Source organism: Halyomorpha halys, unplaced genomic scaffold (assembly GCF_000696795.3).
Source record: "Halyomorpha halys isolate HHAL.00 unplaced genomic scaffold, Hhal_1.1 Scaffold278.1, whole genome shotgun sequence".
NCBI classification, from domain to species: Eukaryota; Metazoa; Arthropoda; class Insecta; order Hemiptera; family Pentatomidae; genus Halyomorpha; species Halyomorpha halys.
In genome coordinates, this window is record NW_027109219.1 from 167,084 (window position 1) to 187,611 (window position 20,528).

The 20,528-nt window shown below is 32.4% G+C and overlaps 1 protein-coding gene across 1 annotated transcript in view; it reads right to left on the reverse strand.

The window, feature by feature from the left end:
- LOC106680687 (uncharacterized) overlaps positions 1-17,431 on the reverse strand; it is a 57,980-nt gene extending 40,549 nt beyond the window's left edge. Inside the window, exon 1 of the mRNA XM_014420564.3 lies at positions 17,259-17,431. Coding sequence (XP_014276050.1) covers positions 17,259-17,379 — 121 coding nt within the window. The 5' untranslated portion in view covers positions 17,380-17,431. The remainder of the gene's footprint in view (positions 1-17,258) is intronic.
- Between the last annotated feature and the right edge of the window lie 3,097 nt (positions 17,432-20,528).

The window sequence follows — 20,528 nt, forward strand, 5'->3', positions numbered from 1 at the left end:
AAATTAGATAATGAATTTTACATAGTTATTTTTAAGTAGTTAGCCGTTTCAGAGGAGATTTATAATGTTACAAAATATATTCTGTAGTTTTTATGAATATTAAAGTTAAAGAAAATAGGTACAATAGCCTTTGAGCAATTTTAATATTAAATTTAAAGTATGTCATTTTTCTACTTGTAAAATTATTAATACATAAACTAGATAAATAAATAGTTAATTAGTCTGCTTGGTAAAGAATTCTTATAAACAACGGCCTATGAATCAAAACTTTGAAAACACTAAATAAATTGAGACAAAATATTTTTTAAAATTAAAGCACCTAGTTTGGAAAAATAATTTAAACATACAATACATTAATAAGATGATATAGTTTTATTAAAATTTAATATTATGGATTATTACTCACAACCTAGATAAAGAATAATATATAGAAAGACCGAAGTTAATAAGGAAAACTGCTACAGGTTCGGGACCTACTATATAGTTCTACTACTTGAAGAATGTTATATATAAAATGAAATAAATGCATAAATATAATAAATAATTGTTATCATTAATTTATAAAAAAATTATTTATTTATAAATTTTAGTCATAAACCCGTTATGGAACATCGTCTCCAACCATTTTTAATCATTAACACAAACAAATTTTTTATTTTATTTACAACTGTACATTATAATATATTAAGTAAATTTGATCTCAGTTAAATTGGATTGTTATAGACGTGTAAAAAACTACCCATTGGTAACACTCTAATGACGTTTGACATTAGCAGGTCTCGTGGCCATCTTATTTCAGGCGCCTCGGAGGATTGTCAGGAATGGAAGAGGAAGCAAGGTTAGAAACTAGTGGGGTTGGTAATGAAAGGAATGATATCTGGTTCGGGCTAGATCGGTTACATATGCAACATTAAAGTGCTTATGTATGATTTTATTTGTGACAAAGTAAGGAGCATTCAAGATTTTACGAAGGATTTTGGATTGCCATGATTGGATAAGAGAGGAATCGAAGGTTTAGTGGAGCATTCTTCGAGGGCTGTGATGTGGGATTGGAGAGTTTGGGATGCAAAGGGTTATTATTAGCACACGTGTCATCAGCATACGTGGTGAGAATAGTGTTAGGATTCGTTGGGATGTTATATATGGGATGCTGATAGACAGTGTAGAGGATGGGACCGAGGATACTACATTGAGGAACACCAGCGGACTGAGAATAGAGGGATGAATAGGAACCATTGCGATTTACTTGGAATAATCTATCGATGAGAAAGGAACGGATGATGAAAAAGTAGGAAAATTTAAACGCCATCAATGACAATTTTTTTTGTTCATAAACTTTCCTATGTCACATCGTCTGGTACTCTGTATTAGGAAAAATTGCTCAAAAATATAAAGGCTGATTTACTGGGATTTATAAAACATGTTTTAGTCATTTTTAATCTCTATAGTAAATGTTAGCAAAACCGGCATTATCTTTCGCCGAATCGGGTCATAAATATCATTTCATATTATTTCCTTGATTCTCTTGGGAAAAAAAAAACAAATAGTAGGTTTTTATAGAAACAGAGCACATCCAACAATTCACGGAAGAGTATATTTTGTATATGAGAATATAACGTGGTCTGGAAATCTTTCTTTCTAATTTTATTTTACAACCTACAATATATTATTTATAGAAACTGGAAAATTCCTGATTGGGTTTTACATATTTAAAGTAGTTTCAACGACAATTCAAAAACGTCAAACAAAAAAATACGTAATTAATAAATTAATAGAAATAGAAATTTACAGGTTATGGTGAATAGATATCAATAAGTTCAATAATTAGCTAAACTCCTTGATTGACGATAATACTTTTCATATTTGTACAAAATACTTCACACTTATCACAAAGTTTATGTAGTCAACATGATTCAAAAAAAGGGTATGTGACAATAAAGTTCTGTATATTCTCTATCAGATGTTCAGAACTTGTTAATTAAGTAATAAACTGGCGCGGGGCAGGGTATACAATGTTACCCGCAATACTGTTCAGTATTGCGGGCTTAGTATCCTGGCATTACTCAACACTAGTCCTTGTTTCCCCCAACCTTTATTATGCGTCGTAACTCTTACATTATCATTTGATGCAAATAAAGTGATGTGCATCGAAAGCTATGAAATGATGGGAAACGTACATTGCAGCTGTGTAAAAGTTGAAGAAAATCTGAGAGGGTAAGCTTTAAAACTGTGTAACTAAATTATTTTACGGAACCCTGGTTGGAACATATATATACAGACAGTATTGTCAGACCAACTACGTCCATAATAGTTGTCATGACAACTTGGAAGGAAGACGAAAAAAAGAAGACGTTTTAATAAGAGTGAAATAATTTAGGTGGAGGGTCAAAAAAATTGGGAAAACATGGTATTTTTATAAATAAAATTCGAAGATAAGATTAGAAGAAAATTAAACTTTATTACCATTTAGACAAATTTGCTATAGTTTTACCCTTTTCCTTGATATTCCAAAATTATTTCACGGAACCCTGGTTGGAAACCCCCGGTATAGACAGTATTGTCAGACCAACTATGTCTATAATAGTTGTCATGATAATTTGGAAGGAAGTCTAAAAAGGAGAAAGGAAGACGTTTTAATAAGAGTGAAATAATTTCGTGTTTTTTAAAGTCGAAGGTCAGAAAAAAGTATGAAAACATCGTATTTTTATAAATGAAATCGGAAGATAGGATTAGAAGAAAATTTAACTTCATTGCCATTTAGACAAATTTGCTATAGTTTTACCCTTTTCCTTGTTATTCCAAAATTATTTCACGGAACCCTGGTTGGAAACCCCAGGTATAGACAGTATTGTCAGAACAACTATGTCCATAATAATAAAAAACATCGTATTTTTATAAATGAAATCGGAAGATAGGATTAGAAGCAAATTTAACTTCATTGCCATTTAGACAAATTTGTTATCGTTTTGACCCTGTTCCTTGTCGTTTTGCCGATTGATTAAAACTGTCCTTGGTACGGGCCCCCTCCCTCCATCTTTATTATATTATATAGATTAAAGGAGGCATTCAGTTGACAGAATGACTCCATAAAATCGGCCTTTGTATCTTCAATATTGATTCTAGAGTTAATTAGCATTGGAATAAATTATTTAGAGCATAATGTAAATTGTTATATCCCCACCATTATCATACTGTCTTTGGAAAAGAAAAAGGTGAGACTTTCGCAAGGTACAATTTTATTAAGATACTTTTCTCATCACAGTAAGATAGTCAACTGAAAGTCTCATGAATGTACCTCTTTTTTTTTCTTCGTTTACCGTTCACAAATTCATATATTACTCAGGTATTAGAATCAAAATTGACTCTAATATACATAAAATATTTTCAATAATTTTAAAAACTTGCTTACATAGAACATCTTATTAAGATTCAAGAATTATTTTCGTTTCTGAGTTCATTCATAGTAGAATAGTGAGGTTAGATTGATTCTAATAGAACAGACAACTGTAAATTAGATTAACCGAACTACTTTTCTAGTATATTTGAAATAAATTTCACCAAAATGAGTAGTGTTATCCTTCATATAGGAACACTTCTTCTTTATTTCATAAGGTCTTTAGAGCCAACTGAAAAAGAATAAAATACACACATGTCTTCTTCTTTTACAACTACAAACTAAAGTGGTCATTTGTTCTATCGACCAACAAACTATCCTGCTTCAACACAATTGCTTCTGTGTATCTTCTTACGGATGGACACTAGTCGCTATACCCAAACCCTTTTCGATCTACTATTTGTTTGTTATTTATTCATGACGTTGCTGTTTCCGTTTAGATTTGTACTAGCACCAAGTTGAACAGCTTGAAGGTGTCTCCCTGTTACAGTATATTTTTTATTTCCATCAACAATTCCCGTTTTGCTCCCATCTGAAATTTAACATGCCTTATTGCCAAAGATATTATTGTAAGTAGGATTTTCGCATCTACCATTGCTTCATTCTGGATGTAGGTCCTATCATATGCAGCTCTGAAATCAATAAACAGCTACCATGATATCGTGTTGTACTTCCATATCTTTTCATCTATCTGCCAAAGAGTAAAGATCTAATCTATTTCTACGAAATTAACACAGGTAATCGACTACTTCTCTTTCAATACATGGTCTACTCGTAAGTCAATGGAACAGTAGTACAGCGAAGATTTTATAGGTGCTCAACATTCAACATAGGTTTTTCCACTAATAAAAAAATTAATATATTTATTACTTTATTTTATTTTTCTTATTGGCATTCAGCATAGCTGTTTTTTCAACTTTAGATTAGAATACATACTTATTTCCGATAGAACATCGATACAAAATAAGTCCTCCCTAAAATAATATAGACTCTGTCACGCCATTCTGCTCTTGATGGATAAGAACTGTGCCAAGGGCCTCCACACTGAGACCTCCAGGAGTTGTACATTAGATTACCCTACCACCACCGGTGTATCGATCTCTAACACCCTCATCATGGTCGATTCAGCCCACTCTGTACTAATATCAAAAACTTATATATCTAAATAATAAGTTAGTAACAAAAAAACGTCAAAATGTAGAGCAGTATTGTGTTGGTATCAATTGAAGAGACAGTAAACACCATAAAAGTCCGTCCATACTATACCAGGTGTCAGCCATTGCAGTAGCTAATAGTTAATATCATGACAGTACTGTTCATCAGTATCATAGGTACATTATGATAGGTAACTATCATGTTACCTTACTTGCCACTAGAGCTACCATGATAGTTGATAGTACATGTAATAGTACTTGTATGTATACGTAGTGAAGCTAACAAACTTTAACTGGCTCATGCATACGCCGTGACTCTCGCATCTTATTTACAACTGTATTGAGTTGAAGTCGCGATTGAGCGGTAAACATTTTTCGGAAACATTATTGTGTATCGATTACTTCTGAATTTTAATTCTATTCAAATTTTGACCTAAAAACATGATTGGTAATTAGACCATAATCACTATCTCTGCAGCTTTTGATTAAGTAGTCACCGGACTATACCGGACACACTGTCATTTTTTTACTTTCGTGACAGTTCTAAGACGACAGAAAACTATCATAGTGTAAACAAGCCTTAACTTAAATCAAGATAGCTTGGTTATAATAATAATCTTTATTTTTTCTGGGACTGATCCCTTTAGAATAATATACAGGCGTCAAAATCAGGCTTTAGAGCCTTAGAGTAAAATACAAAATAAAAATGAAATTATTAAACGTTATAAAATACAATAAAACAATGAATTTAAAAATAATTAACAGAATATATAAAATAAGAATAGAACAAATAAGATAAAACCAAATGTCATAATATAAAACATAAGATGACTAACACTTCTAATAATAAATAAAAATAAAAATCAAATACAATTAAATTAAAAATAATAAATGAAAAGGTACTATTTCTGCTAATATACGTATTTACAATTGAGGATTTAAATTGAAGGATATCAGAGATGTACGATGGACAGCAGGATTGGATAACTTGGTAGAGTTATAGTGTTCATATCGCACACATATCTGATTTAACCATTGAATTACAAAAATAAGTACTATACCTAACTACATTTTATGACACTGCTAACTAAGAAAATTGAGGATAATAAAAAAAATGAATAAAAAAGAAGAGAATATACTGCTGCGGAAAAACGGCAAGGATAAAGAAAATATCGAACTAACTTGCCAGACGATGCGATTCATTTTACGATAAGATCCTTCAACGCCTAGGTGGCTATTGTCACATAATAGGTCCAATCTTTCTAGTCTATAAATATTGAGAGATAAAAAAATCTACAAGGCCGTTGTCGTACAAGTCAACAACACAAAGATTTTTCTGAAACAATAACAAAGACATCAGCATAATTATAAATCAATAACACCACTCAATACCATGATTCGGTTCATGATTTACTAATATTCTATTGAAACGTCCATACACAATAAATAATATTTCTCAATAAATAAATATAATCCAATAAATAACGCTTGTGCCATTTAAAAACAAGGTACCCTACGAATAGATCTCTAACAAAGTACAAAAAAGTAGTGCGTAGTATTATGCTTTGTATCTTAAATAGGATTCTTAATATCAGAAAGTAGTTATTAAAATATATTTTGCTGTTCTCACTGTGTAAAGCAATAAAATTTATAATGGCAATAAAACATTGCCTGCATAACTTTATCCATTCAGCCCCGATCAGAAACTGAAGTACCAAGACTAAATAGAACCTACCCATCTACTCTCGGGATACCAGTCTCACAGTGGGCCAAAGAGCGAGTTTAGTGCGAGAAAATTCAATTGTTTGCATCCAAACTAGACTAGTTAGTGATATGGAACCGGAAAGATTGGCCACACTAACAACTCAATGTGTTGTTGAGGATTATCTCCTCACTCGATTAACATGATTCAGCTCTATTGAAATTTGTAATACAATCCAGATAATTTTAAAAATATTTTTATCCAAATACATCGACCCGTTTCCTTAGAAGTTCCTAAAATAATTATTTCTGAGTACTTAGTACTGAGTAGCATGCTCAACGCAGTTGTAACAAGACTCGGTTTAGCGCGACACGGCGCTTTAAGCGATCGATTGGCCCGAGGACCAAACAATAGTGCCCAAAGTCGATACTAATGATCTGCCATGAGATATTGCTACCTTCGCTGCCTTCTATCATGGAAACTTTTGGAAGAGTGTTGTGGAAGACTGACACGGGCCATCGTAAGTTCACTTCATGGGCAGAATGTCATTCTAAAGATATAGATTTTAAAAATTAATACAGAATCGACATTACTAAAATTTCTTTAACATACTCGACTAATACAATATAATAGGATTTATTGGAATCTACAATGTAAAATCAATTTGAACGAATTCTTCATGATTGAACAAAAAACCTTTTAGCATATATGATTCATTTCTACACCGATACATTAATTATGTGTTAATCGAATTTGTTACAATTTTGATCCATTATATTCCTTGTAATGTTCTACATCCAATCCACAATATCCTAGGTTTAATTTATTTACTATAGACACCTTAAAGGCCATAACGTTTAAAATTAGTTTTGTTTTTCTAAAATTATAACTGATAAAATGAGGAGTCGATTTGTATTCCGGGTTGAATTATATTCTGAACCCGTCCAGAAAATTTTGAGTTAGACCAAATTCGTGGTTTTTAAGTTAATCCATAGTTCAAGTTGTTTTTACTTTCGCGATTGTTGGAACACAGGTTATATTATTTTCTTTTTATTACCTCCTTTTTATCTTGCTTTTAACGATTTAACCATGTTCATTTCAGATCCTTCTACTGTGATCTAATTACATTTTAAGAGTTAATGTATGCTTTATTTTTCTTTTTAATGAAGTTTGAGCATTTATAATGTAATTACTACTCACCGATGTGATTCACTTTGTTTGAGTCTAAATATCTTACAAAAAACTAAAATAAAAATTTTTTAGCAACATTCTGCTCAACCTTCTTGCGAGACGAGCTCTCCTCCTGACCTCTGGTTCCGACTCACCGTTCCCATCTATTGTCGACCCCTGGTATTTGATGGAGTCTACTTTCTCACATATACTTCCATTAATATCCGCGGCCTCTTTGCAGTTTACTGGCAGGTATTCAGTCTTATCAAAACTTATCTGTAGATCCCACAGGCTCTATTCTTTTTTCAGGGTCTTTAGCGCTTCTTCCAGGCTATCTCTGCTGTATGTAACCACTGCTTGGTCGTCGGCAAAGCGGAGAACAGCATATGTCCGCTGATATCAATGTCTTCCCCTTCCCATTGCGCGCTCCACTCCTTTACTGTCTGTTGTAAATAAATTTTAAACAGGGTTTGGGACATACTGCATCCCTGCTTAAGACCCTTGGACACAAAAAAAGGCTAAGACAAGTAAGAGCCAAACTTCACTCTGTACAGACACCTCACTGCATTTATTAAGACAATACTAAACCCGTACTCTTAAGAGATTCCCACATCTTATGCCTTGGCACACTGTCATAAGCCTGTTCTAGGTCTATAAAAGCTATGTATACAGTTCTTCCTTTCTCCATTCGTTTTTCTATGCACTGCCTTAGGACAAATATTCTGTCCGTACAAGACCTGGCTGCAGTGAAGCCAAACTGTTCCTCCGGGGTAACAAACTCCTCTTCTAATTTACTCTTCAGAATTCTTGTAATTACCTTTGATACTGGACTCTGGACACAGATGCCTCTATAATTTTGGCATTCATTCCTGTCCCCTTTTTTATATATAGATGTAAGAAATCCTGTCTTAAGATCTCTTTCATCTTATACTGCCATACGGCAAACAAAGTCAGTATGTAATTTGTATATATGAATTATATTATATATCTGTAATTGTTATTATATATAAATAAAGAGGTTTAGAAAATTTTTAAAAAAATCTTAAGATCTTGTGAGAGCTCTTGCCCTTGCAGTATGAGGTTTATTAGCTTTGTTAGAGCCTTTAACAATCTTGTTCCGCCTGCCTTCAACAGCTCTACCGAAATACCTCCAGGTCCCGCAGCTTTTCCACATTTGGCATTTCTGAGTGTAGCAAGAACTTCATCCTGTTGGACAGTAACCTTACCTTGTGCATGCTCCTCAGGTGGATATGTACCAGACCATTCTGGCCTTGTTTCAGTGAACAGATTTTTGTAATGGTTCACCTAGGTCTTCCCACTAATTAGAGGAATCAGATTACTCTTCACTTGTGTTCTGAGACCTCTTAGTATCCTCCACGATTCGCGAATCTTATTATAGCCCAAGATATTAGGGGTATTATATCAACAATTATTAACGGATTATTATTAAATTACCATGCTTTCATTAAATAAACATTATTTACTGAATTGGATTGAACAAATTAAAGTGACTGAATTAATTTGTGATGAAGTAAGCTTAAACCTTAATTTAATTAGCATACTTCAGGTAAAATTCACTAAAACATATACAAATTTCTATCTTCTGCCTATCCTTTTTCTAGTTCTTCTATGGTTCCTAATTATGGTAGTCGGAATGAATAAAAGCGCCATCGTTATAATTTATAAACTTTAATAAAAGTATTTAAGTTATTAATTCCCTCGTTGCAAATTTATAGCGATATAAAGAAGAAGTTCTACGGCTCTTCTTCAAAAGAAACATTGTCTGACTACGCACATTGTTATTCATAATTCAGGATCCTATTTCATCGTAAAAGCGGTCAACATGGTATCGTTAAAAAAAATTTCTTTTGTTATTATATTATATACATTACTTTATTTTATGAGAGAAGGTAATAATAAAAAAAAAGTAATAGTAATATTTTAATATTTTCAGAATCAAAATTATATTTATTTTGATAAACGTGTTTTACCAATAACTTTTTCGTGTCATTTTCGATTTGTAATGTCATTATTATAATGGTATGTTATTTCGTTGAGTTTACCTTATATATATCTGAGCAATTTATGAATATCATTTTGTATTCAAATTTTCTATTCTGTCTTGTATTTTACTATAAAAAATTTAAAAAAAAAAAAAATTACCAGCTGGCGTATACGTGTAGAACCAAGACCGGAACGTATCAAGATTAATTGCTAGACGACTTCCCCTCACATTCTTGTTATTTCATGATAAATATAACCAAGATTCCAGCCTAACAATGAGTAATTAATTCAGTAAAATCAACAATGAAGACGACTTCTGTAGGAACCGGCTAACACAGCTGTTCCCACGGATAATTGCTGGCCACGTCACCTCTAATGCATGACCTCTCCGAGAGCTTCGACCTTGAGATCATGGAAATGCAAATGCACTACGTGCGGGGACCGAGCCGCCTATCTACCATCTTGGAGCAAATGTATGGAAAGCCCTTTCCATGGAAATACAGCAATCGATCCTCGGAGAAATTTCGTGGAGATGAAGATGGCGATAGAGGATGATTAAGAAGTTGAACGTCCCCTTAAATGCCGCCCTGATAACAGGTTACCTTAATCGATTCATTTGTTTGTCCCGGGCTATTCTTAGCCTCATGAGGCGCACAAACAAAAACAGCCCATTATGGGCCTTAATCACAAGTGCTATTCCTTTCATGTAAATGCATTTCAAAAAGGTCCCAAACAGAAAATTGTAAAGAGCTACTTTATTCTGGTCGATTTTACTAAATATACTCCCGTCGATATAACTATCATAGGCTAGTCTTAAGCTTTTTTTTTTAAGTTTTTTTTTTTATTGCTATTTACAACTGTACATTATAATACATTTAGTAAATCTGATCTAAGTTAAATTGAAGTGTTACAGGCGTGTAGAGAAACTACCCATAGGTAGCACTCTAATGATATTTTACATTAGCTCCTCTCGTGGCCATCTTCTTTTCAGACGCCTCGGAGGATTGTCAGGAATGGAAGAGGATGCAAGATTAGAAAGTCCTAAGTTTAAATAAAACACCTGATAACGAAAAGTATTCAACTAGAATTTATATAGGAACAAGGCAGCGTTCCGCCTCGCCAGACAAAAAAATCATCATGAAAAACGAAGTAATAGAAAAAAGCCGCATGACTATATTTTCCTGACGTAACCATAACGTGTTTTCGACTATCTTTATCCACTGAAATATAAGGTCTACGAACGTGACATTTTACACAGATATGCCTTTATACAATTTGAGAAAATTTTTAAATCCTCATCACAATCGGAATTAAATGAGCCGGGGTAGAGCATTTCGAAAATGCCATTTTTCCTGGTTGATTCTTATACAAGAGCCGGGAAGAGAAAAAGTTATCTCACCCCAATTTTTGATTATTTTAATGAAAACTATGTATAATTACTAGTCAAAATTGATGAGTCTGCCACGTATAGGTGGGAGGAATAAAAATGGCGGCTGCTTGAAAACCTTAAATAAACATTAATTTTTCATTCGGAGCTCTATATCTTAAAAACTACCAACAACACTAGAAAATCTAAAAGAACATTATTTAAGGAAGAGTAAATTTGCTGAAATATAAGCCATAATAGAGCTATTTACATCGAATAGCTCCCGAGAGCTAGCTTTTTAAAAAGTAACATTTCTTAAAAATGTACTGAAAGTAAATAAATAAATTAAATAACTACTAATTAGTTAATTTATTTTGAGAAATCTATATCTCAGGAACTATGTGACGTACAGATGTTTATTAGCACTTAAATTAAAGCTAGTTTAATGAGCTACAATGTACTTTATGATGTTTATCTTCGTAGGAGTAATAGTTTACATAAAATTTGCTTTAAAAAAATGAGTTATAGTTGTTCGGACAGTAAAGTTGATGAAAAACTTCATTTCAGGAACCATTGGACGTACAGATGTCTGCCAGCGCTCAAATTAAAGCTATTTAAATTTACTATACTTAGTTAATAACTGTTAATAATGTTTATCTTTGTAGGAGTAGTAGTTTTTATTATATTTGACAAAATAAATTCACAAAATGTTAATTTCTAGTTGTTTTTATAAAATGTTGGATTCTTTAAAAAATATATCTCTAGATCCATAAGACGCACATATGTCTGCCAACACTCAAAATAAAGGAAATTTAACTTACTATAAAGTAGTTTCTGTCACTTATCTTCGTAGGGGTAGTAGTTTTTATGATATTCGCATATGAATATAAATTTGGCAAATGAAACTTTGCCCGAACAACTATAAATCAATTTATTTTAGCAAATTTCATGTAAACTATTACTCCTACGAAGATAAACATCATAAACTACTTTATAGCTCATTAAACTAGTTTTAATTTGAGTGCTAATAGACATCAGTACGACAACTGGTTTTTGAGATATTGATTTTTCAAAATAAATTCCCTAACGACTGATCTTTCAGTACGTCCCATACAACATTTTTATAAAATGTTGCTTTTTAAAAAGCTATATCTCGAAAACTATTTAACGTAAAAAATTCTATTAGGGCTCATATTTTAGCAAATTTGATCTCTTCTTTAAATGTAATTTAAAGTCTCCAAATGAAAAATTAGTTTTTTTTATCGCTTTGACAGCCGCCATTTTTTGTTCCCCTACCTATACTTGGCAGACTCATCAATTTTTACTATTAATTATACATAGTTTTCATTAAATTAATCAAAAATTGGTGTGAGATAACTGCCTTCTTTCTCCCCTTGGGCTCTTGTACTATCTCCTTTATGTTGATTTGACGGGCTTATGACGGATGAACCTGACTTTGGGAAATTTGCATACACGCGCATTTTTTACTCCTTTAGTGCCTTTTATAACATTTGTACCTATTCGGTGTCTTTAAAAAGTTCATTCCGCAAAATTATTTATAAGAGTGAAAGATTTATTTTATATTAAAATATGTGAAACTTAAGAAATGGAGTAAGTTTATTAACAAACTTGACTATCGCTTAGACAGAATTTCTGTCGTTTTGACCCTGTTAATTGTAAAAGTCAATAAAAGAAAAAGTAAATATTTAATGTAGGTTATTTCAAAGGCCGTTTCATATTTAGGGTTTTATTACAAACTTATATCGTCATTCTATTTAGTTAGTTTTGTACAGATATTGTATGCTGTTATCTACTACCGGGTTTTTACTGTAAAAATAAATTAAGGAAAAATTAAAGATATACGAAGTTTTTGTATTTTAATCCTGTGATTAAAAATGAGATAAATCTCTTCTCCCTCACTTGTGCAATGTAAGCATTAACTGGTCACTGAGACATAGGCTAGTTAAACTAACCCTTTCAACCTCTCTATAAGTACAAGGAATCCCTTTGTTCTATTTCGATACTGACTGACACTCCGCCCAATTTTTTTTTTTTTTTTTTTTAAATTTATTTATTGAAATTTACAACTGTATAAAAAATACAACAAGTAAATTTGATCATAATGACATAATGATACGATACAGCATGTAGAGAAACTTCCCAGTAGTAGAACTCTAAAAACAGTTTTCAATATAAGGTCACGAGGCCATCTTCTTTTCAGGCGCCTCGGAGGATTGCCAGGAATGGAAGAGGAAGCAAGGTTAGAAACGAGTAGATTTGAGTGGTTAGGGAGTTTATAATGGAAGGAATAATATCGGATTCGGGCTAGATCGGTAACATAAGGAACATTTAGGTCTTTATGGATGGTTTTATCCGCCCAATTTAAGTTTCCATTTCCCTCAGAATAGCCGAGATGTTAAACTGAGACGCGAAGCAACGAGGTTTCTTTTCTAGAAGGGGAAAGCCTTTTGTATATATCTTCTTTTTGCGGCTGTTGACTTTTGACTGCTCTTTTTTTAGTGTTTTTAAGGTTTTTAAACTTTTTTAAGATTTTAGGCATTCCTATTAACCTCAACGTAACCCTGAACTCTGGAGGCGTACCTAACTGCCTACTTTTTGGCTTCACTTTCACTTTGAAATACAGTAGGATATGTTAATTAATAAATTCTCTCATAGTTTATATTTATCCATTATTTATTACAAGTAAAAATGTGATATGGTTAAATATTTCAAAAAAACAAATTAAAGGTACCTTAGAGAACGCGTCCTCTGAACCATTTTGAAAATTCGGCATTCAAGCCCAGTCAGACTATTTCAATGAGGACAAGCCTAGCTGATAGCAAAGACCATTTAGTTTTACATAGACATATCGAGTTTAATTAAAATATTTTGAGCGGTTTTTGAGAAAATCGAAATAATGTGAAAAATCGATCCTATAAATTTGTGAATGCAAAATTAGAGGATGAAAGTTTATGAAGCTGATGTTGTACATCCACCACCTATGAAAATATGAAAAATGTAATCGTTGTGCACGATTGTGTCAAAATTATAAAGTCAAAGTTTTAGAGCATTTTTTTTCCAGCTATCGATAGTATTCTTAGTTTTTGTTACATTATTTTTTTTTAACGTTTTTAGTTTTTGTTTATTATTCTTTAAAATTATAAAAGCTATTTCATTATTACATAACAAGTAATCTATTTTTTTGATGGTATTAAGAGTATAGTACAGATATCTAGTCTATCTCTAATCAAAAATTCCAAATAGGCAATATTAATTTAGGCACTACTACAAGTAGATAACTAAAATATTAAAGAACCATTTTTATTCCTTTTGTCGTAAAATATACAATTTCTTTTTTCATCCTTAAATTATTAATGTGAAACAATGTGAGGAATTTAAGGATATCTCATGATGGGCAACCCTTTCTAAATACAATAGATTTAAAATCGTACATCAAATGGTTAAATAATTTCAGAATATCCCAGGCCATACATGGATGAGACAAAATGAAGAGCAAACGTATATACAGTTATTTCCTTAATTACTTGATTCATCATCAATTATTTATTAATAATTTATCATTTATTGTTATTTTTTTAATCTTAATAATAATTATCAACAGATTCCGTGTACGTGCATAGTGTGCTACAGTATTTGTCACAAATGAAATGGCAAAAAACAAGATAATAGCTGGTTCCGCAGAGACAATTTTACTTTTGCTCTTGCTGTTGCAAATGCAACGTGAATCGCGTCGTTACTAAAATTCAGCAGCTTCTCCTATCACACTTTCGAACCATAAAGATCTTTAGGGGTCACCAAGAAATTCTATTACTTAATATAGATTTAATTTGAGACGTAACCATTACAAAAAATGCATTCAAAGGTATAGAACATCCTTAAAAAACTATGCAAGATGAATCATAAAAGGAAATGCGTCGTGTCTTTTGAACGATGATTTCAGAAACCAAAAAGTATTTACCTTAGTCTGATTTTAAAGAAGATATTCCAGAATTCTATTTATGTCAGGGATTCCTCCATATTTAATATAATATGATGAAAAAATGGATTTTAAACCAATGAACTGTGACAACTCGCATTTGTCCGTTGTTTCAACACAAATAATATATCTCAATGCCCAAGACAAGAAGATTCAAAATACAGAATTTACGACGGATCTCACGTTTTATCTTACGATTTTTGTGATAAGATATCAGAAATGGAAGAAAATCAAAAAGAGCATAATAGCTCCATCATCGTAAGACCTCCCTCACGCCAATAACGTAATAAAGAAGCATAAAACCAGTATCGTACTGTAAATCTGAGACACCTATTTCAAGTTTTATTCTAAATCCAATTTTCAAAAAACAGATTAAATATAAATTCAATGTACCACTAAACTATAAAATTAAGACATTTTATAAAATAACTTGAACATAAAACGTTCGCTACTCAGCGCCAATATAATGAAACCATAATGAAAAATCACTATCTCGTTCCAATAGTTTTTCTCTATATCTATATATTTTTCAGTTCTCATGTTATCCAACATAATTCCAATTGTTCACTCATCAAAGTGAAAATATGTTATATGATCAAATATGAATATACAAAATGAAAAAAACTGGAAAAAGGAATGGTACTGGTATTTGATGGAGGTACAAATCCGGCAAGGTGGGAGAGTCAAGATTCATTCTTAAGGACCGCCTAAAAAAGAATGTTAAACTACGCCAGGTGGGAATCGAACCCACAACGATCCGAACCGAGCCCACTGGGACCTGCGCCCCAACCCGCACGACCATCACGTCCCTTACCTTGCACCTATCTATGTACATATCATGTAAACTCTATTCCATAACCACACACAGAAATACATTCAAAATTTTCATTATCCCTGAATGGTATGTTCGTTTATTAAAACAAACGGACAAAAAAATATATTAATCGAAAAATTCATAAGCAGGAAAAAAAAATTTTTTTCTTGAATTTGTTTCCTTTTTTACTATGCAACAAAAGTTAAATTAAACTTTTTTTTTGTCGTACATTTCGCTTGTAGTAGATAAATTTACATTCATACAACTGTTATTGTCCAAAACATAAAATGTATTCAGATTATACACGGTACTGAAGTTACAGGTTTCTTTGGTGTGTGCATAATATGAATTATGTTAATATAAATATATTATATGTTGCACTTCAAAATCAACAAAACCATTTTCAAATTTTTAATTAGCAGTTTTGGTCATGGATAATTACAAGTTAAAGGATTATTTATTTTAAATAACATCTGAAAAACATGTGTTGTTGATTTTCATTTTTATCTCGTTATAATCTTAATTTAAAAATTAGATAATACTCGTTTTAATTAAAAATATTGAAAATGAAACTAGGCTAGTTTTGAAAGGCAACGCCTCATATATAATATATATATTAGATAAACATGTATATCTTTGTATAAGTGAGTTTTACATAAATTTATTTTTGAATTGTGTGTGAAAAAAAAAATTATCAAAGCGCAAAAGTAAAAAATTGTTAGTTACTCAGACAAATGCTACGAAACTATAAGAGCATGCATAAATAATACAATTCTTATCCTAAGAAACATTTTAAAATAATTAAGTCTTAAAAAGTAGTCTTATCAATGTTAACGTTAAATGATTTTAAAAAACATAAAAACAACATGATGAACGTTCCTGTAATGGAAGAATTGCATAAATGAGTATATATTGCAGCTTTACTTGGATAGTGACACCTTTGACAATAAAAAAAAAATGTTAGTTTTCTCTTGAAATGGATCTGTTCCTTGCCGATGATGGCTATTTCCCAAAGCCACAGTATTGTCAAAAAGTAACCCCAGTCTATAGAATACGTCAAATAAAATAAAAAATATTTTTTTTATTGTCAGATGTACCACTTCAATTTTAATTGAAAAGAATGTAATTAATCAAGTTTCCTGCAATGTAATATATAATATATGTTTTTCTATTTGTTTTTTTACTGTTTATCTGATAAAGAATGAAATATTCCATTTAACATGATGAGATACTGTATGCTACAATAGCCACTGCCGAACATCACAATTATCTTGTAATGCATATCATAAATTAAAAAAATATTGAATGGTAAAATTAAATCATTATTTAAAAAAAACACTTCATCTTCATAAACTTTAACTTCGATTTATAATGTTTTAGATTCACGAAAAATGTCCTTAGACATTACTAAAACTCGTATTCATAATTTTTATATTTTAATTTATTTGAGCCTTATCCTTACCATTAAATCTCGATAACAAACGCTGATCTGGAAAAAATGGAGACAAGGTATTTCTAAAATAATAGATTCAATTAAATTTGTCGTTATAACCTTTATGATAGTACTTTTAAACGAAGTGTATTTCTCCTCACATACTCATTCCAAACTTATCCTACATGATACCTTCCGATTTAGTAATTCCCAAATTCCCAATACCTTTTATCTTCTCGACGGCTTCATCCTTGACAGCCTTAGCTTCCTGCGCCGCGTCCTTCGCCTTCTGCTTGGCTCCATCGATGGCGCCCTGGACCATGGGAGCACTGCTAGCACACCCCATCGCTCGACTGGCTCCCTCCCTCAACAGCTTAACGCCCCGACTTGGATGGAACGCCGAGTGTGTCCGAAAGGAAACGGGTGCGACCGAACCGCGAGGTCTCCCACCACGCCTCCTACCTACCTACCCCATTATACTCTTCTCAATTGAGATGGAATAAATCTTTCTTTTCGATGGAACTTTCTTTTTGGAGATCTTACCTTTCACAAACCTTGTGTCTTACCTTTCATAAATCTCAAGCATATTGAACAACATTCACTGTAAAAAAAAATCACCAAATGTATTTTTTTTTGTTTCAAATCCCCTTTACCCAAATGTATCAAAACACCAACCAATCTATCTTCTGATGTTTTTAGTTTTATAATCTAATCCACGGTTTATTCTATTTATAGTAATAGGATGCATAATATGAGACATTAGGGATTACTCATACCACTGTTATTCACTATTTGCCAAAAAAAATAATATTCAAATATTTTCTTAATTGATTTAAAATCCACCTTAAGCCTGTTTTTTCTGTACACCATACTGTATATTTTTCTTTATTGTATGTTTTCTTTGTTGAGAATAAACCGAAATGATACTAACCCAAAGAGGTGTCCTTAATGCTTCAAGCTATGTGGAAATGATTTTACAAGATCGTGTAGCTTATAATCGGTGCTGAATCATTGCGTATGATTTTTTTAAACTTTATTTACATATATATATATATATATAGTTTGAGTAATTCAGGCAGTAGCTTATGCCAGTAACGCTCGGAAACATAAACCTGTGATTCTTAACCTTAACACCACTGGTATACATAGTAATCCAGAGTGGCTGTTCAGTCCAAAGACCGGTACTTTAAGGTTTTGTGTGGAGTTCAAATGGTGGGATATAATTTTACTTCTAAAATAGACAAGGGGTAACATCTATTGGCACAAGTTCAAATATCATTGGCGCCACCTAGGAAGAACAAGGGACAACTGCTACCTGTTGGAACCCGCAGACTTTGCAAGGAACTCTGGCCCGCCCTCACTTGGTTACCACCTCTAGGCAAGGCAAGATGACAGGCTTTAAACAGCTCCGATTGCGGCAAGGGGAGCACCCAGCCTGGAGAGGCTAGCGTTCCCATCAACGGCCGAACATCTCCTACCAGCTGACCCAACCCTTATGGGACTCAGAACAACAGCACAAGTAAGAGGATAAGCATCCATTTTCATCTTCTCCTAGGAACACAAAATGATGACTCATTATCATCAACCCACCACTCAGCAGCAACAGATATAACTTTCCAATCATCTCAATTCCGGATAACCAAATTAGCATTATTATATATTGTCTTTCACTTACCCCCTCTAACCAAATTAATATCTTTTATTTATCAATATATTTCACTTATGTTCAATCTTTCTTTTATGTTCAACTAAATCCCTTCCTTCAATGAATAAAATTTGATTCTGGTATGACTCGCCCATAAATAGGACTTCAGAGAATGCCTGGTCAAAACCTTCAAGAAATGTGAACCTTAATCCAATCGAGCTTATGGGGAGTTTGGTTGCGGGTTTATCGAGCCGTCTGAAGCGGTTGTTAAGGCGTAAGTCTTAGTTATCTCGAAATTACAGCGGCGCCGGTTCGAATCCGGCCTGGGGAATCGACTTTTATTTTTGTAAAGGTCAAACGAAAAGAAAACGTGACCTCCAGCCATAGTTAATATAGGATGGAGCCTGGTAGATAACCCCACCCCATATGTCAGAAAAGACAAGGAAGGGGATCATAAAAAAAAAACAATAATAATTGGAGGAATATTATGATTCACACAATGTGATTAAAAACTTTTATGAGTATACCAAAAAGAATTGAGCACTAAATAATGCAATAGAAGGTAATACTCTTGTATGAGCTTCACTAAATGCAATTTAAATTTTGTTAAAAAATAAAAAAGTATTATTTATTTCTAAAGAAACTTCTTGGTTTTTAAAAGTATTTTAATTTCGAAATTTTGCTTACTTAGAATATATAAGCCGTTTTAATATAATCTAAAACTTTCTGTTCTTGCAGAATTAAATAATATCTAGAAAAGTTATTTTAATATTTTGTTAACATTTTAGCGGTAAGTCTTTTAGTTAAATGAACTACCACATTTTGCAATCACAAATTATAAAAAATTCATATCTAAAGCAACGGATTTCAAGAAGGGATGCGACATCGATGTCGATGTTTTGAAAACATCGATGTTTTACCCAAAACTGTCAGAAGTGATTTTTGGAACAAAGAATCCGACATCGACTACAAAAAAATAGATGTTTTTACAATATCGTTGCTTACAATACGTTACCCAAAATACATCGATGTTATTGAACAACCGTTTGAGTCACATAAGGTCTGTTACAACGGCAATCCAACGATCACGCATTTTAAGGCCTGCCAGAAGTGGTTTTTGAAAGTAAGAATCCGACATCGACTACAAAAAACATCGATGTTTTTACAATATCGTTACTTACAATACGTTACCCAAAATTCATCGGTGTTTTTGAACAACCGTTTGAGTCACATAAGGTCTGTTCCAACGATCACGCATTTTACGGCCTGTCAGAAGTGGTTTTTGAAAGTAAGAATCCGACATCGACTACAAAAAACATCGATGTTTTAACAATATCGTTGCTCACAATACGTTACCCAAAATACATCGACGTTTTTGAACAACCATTTGAGTAACGTAAGGTCTGTTACAACGACAATCCAACAATCACGCATTTTAAGGCCAGCCAGAAGTGGTTTTTGAAAGTAAGAATCCGACATCGACTACCAAAAAACATCGATGTTTTTACAATATCGTTACTTACAATTCGTTACCCAAAATACATCGATGTTTTTGAACAACCATTTGAGTTACATAAGGGATGTTCCAACGATCACGCATTTTACGCCCTGTCAGAAGTGTTTTTTGAAAGTAAGAATCCGACATCGACTACAAAAAACATCGATGTTTTTACAATATCGTTGCTTACAATACGTTACCCACAATACATCGACTTTTTTGAACAACCATTTGAGTAACGTAAGGTCTGTTACAATGACAATCCAACAATCACGCATTTTAAGGCCAGCCAGAAGTGGTTTTTGAAAGTAAGAATCCGACATCGACTACCAAAAAACATCGATGTTTTTAC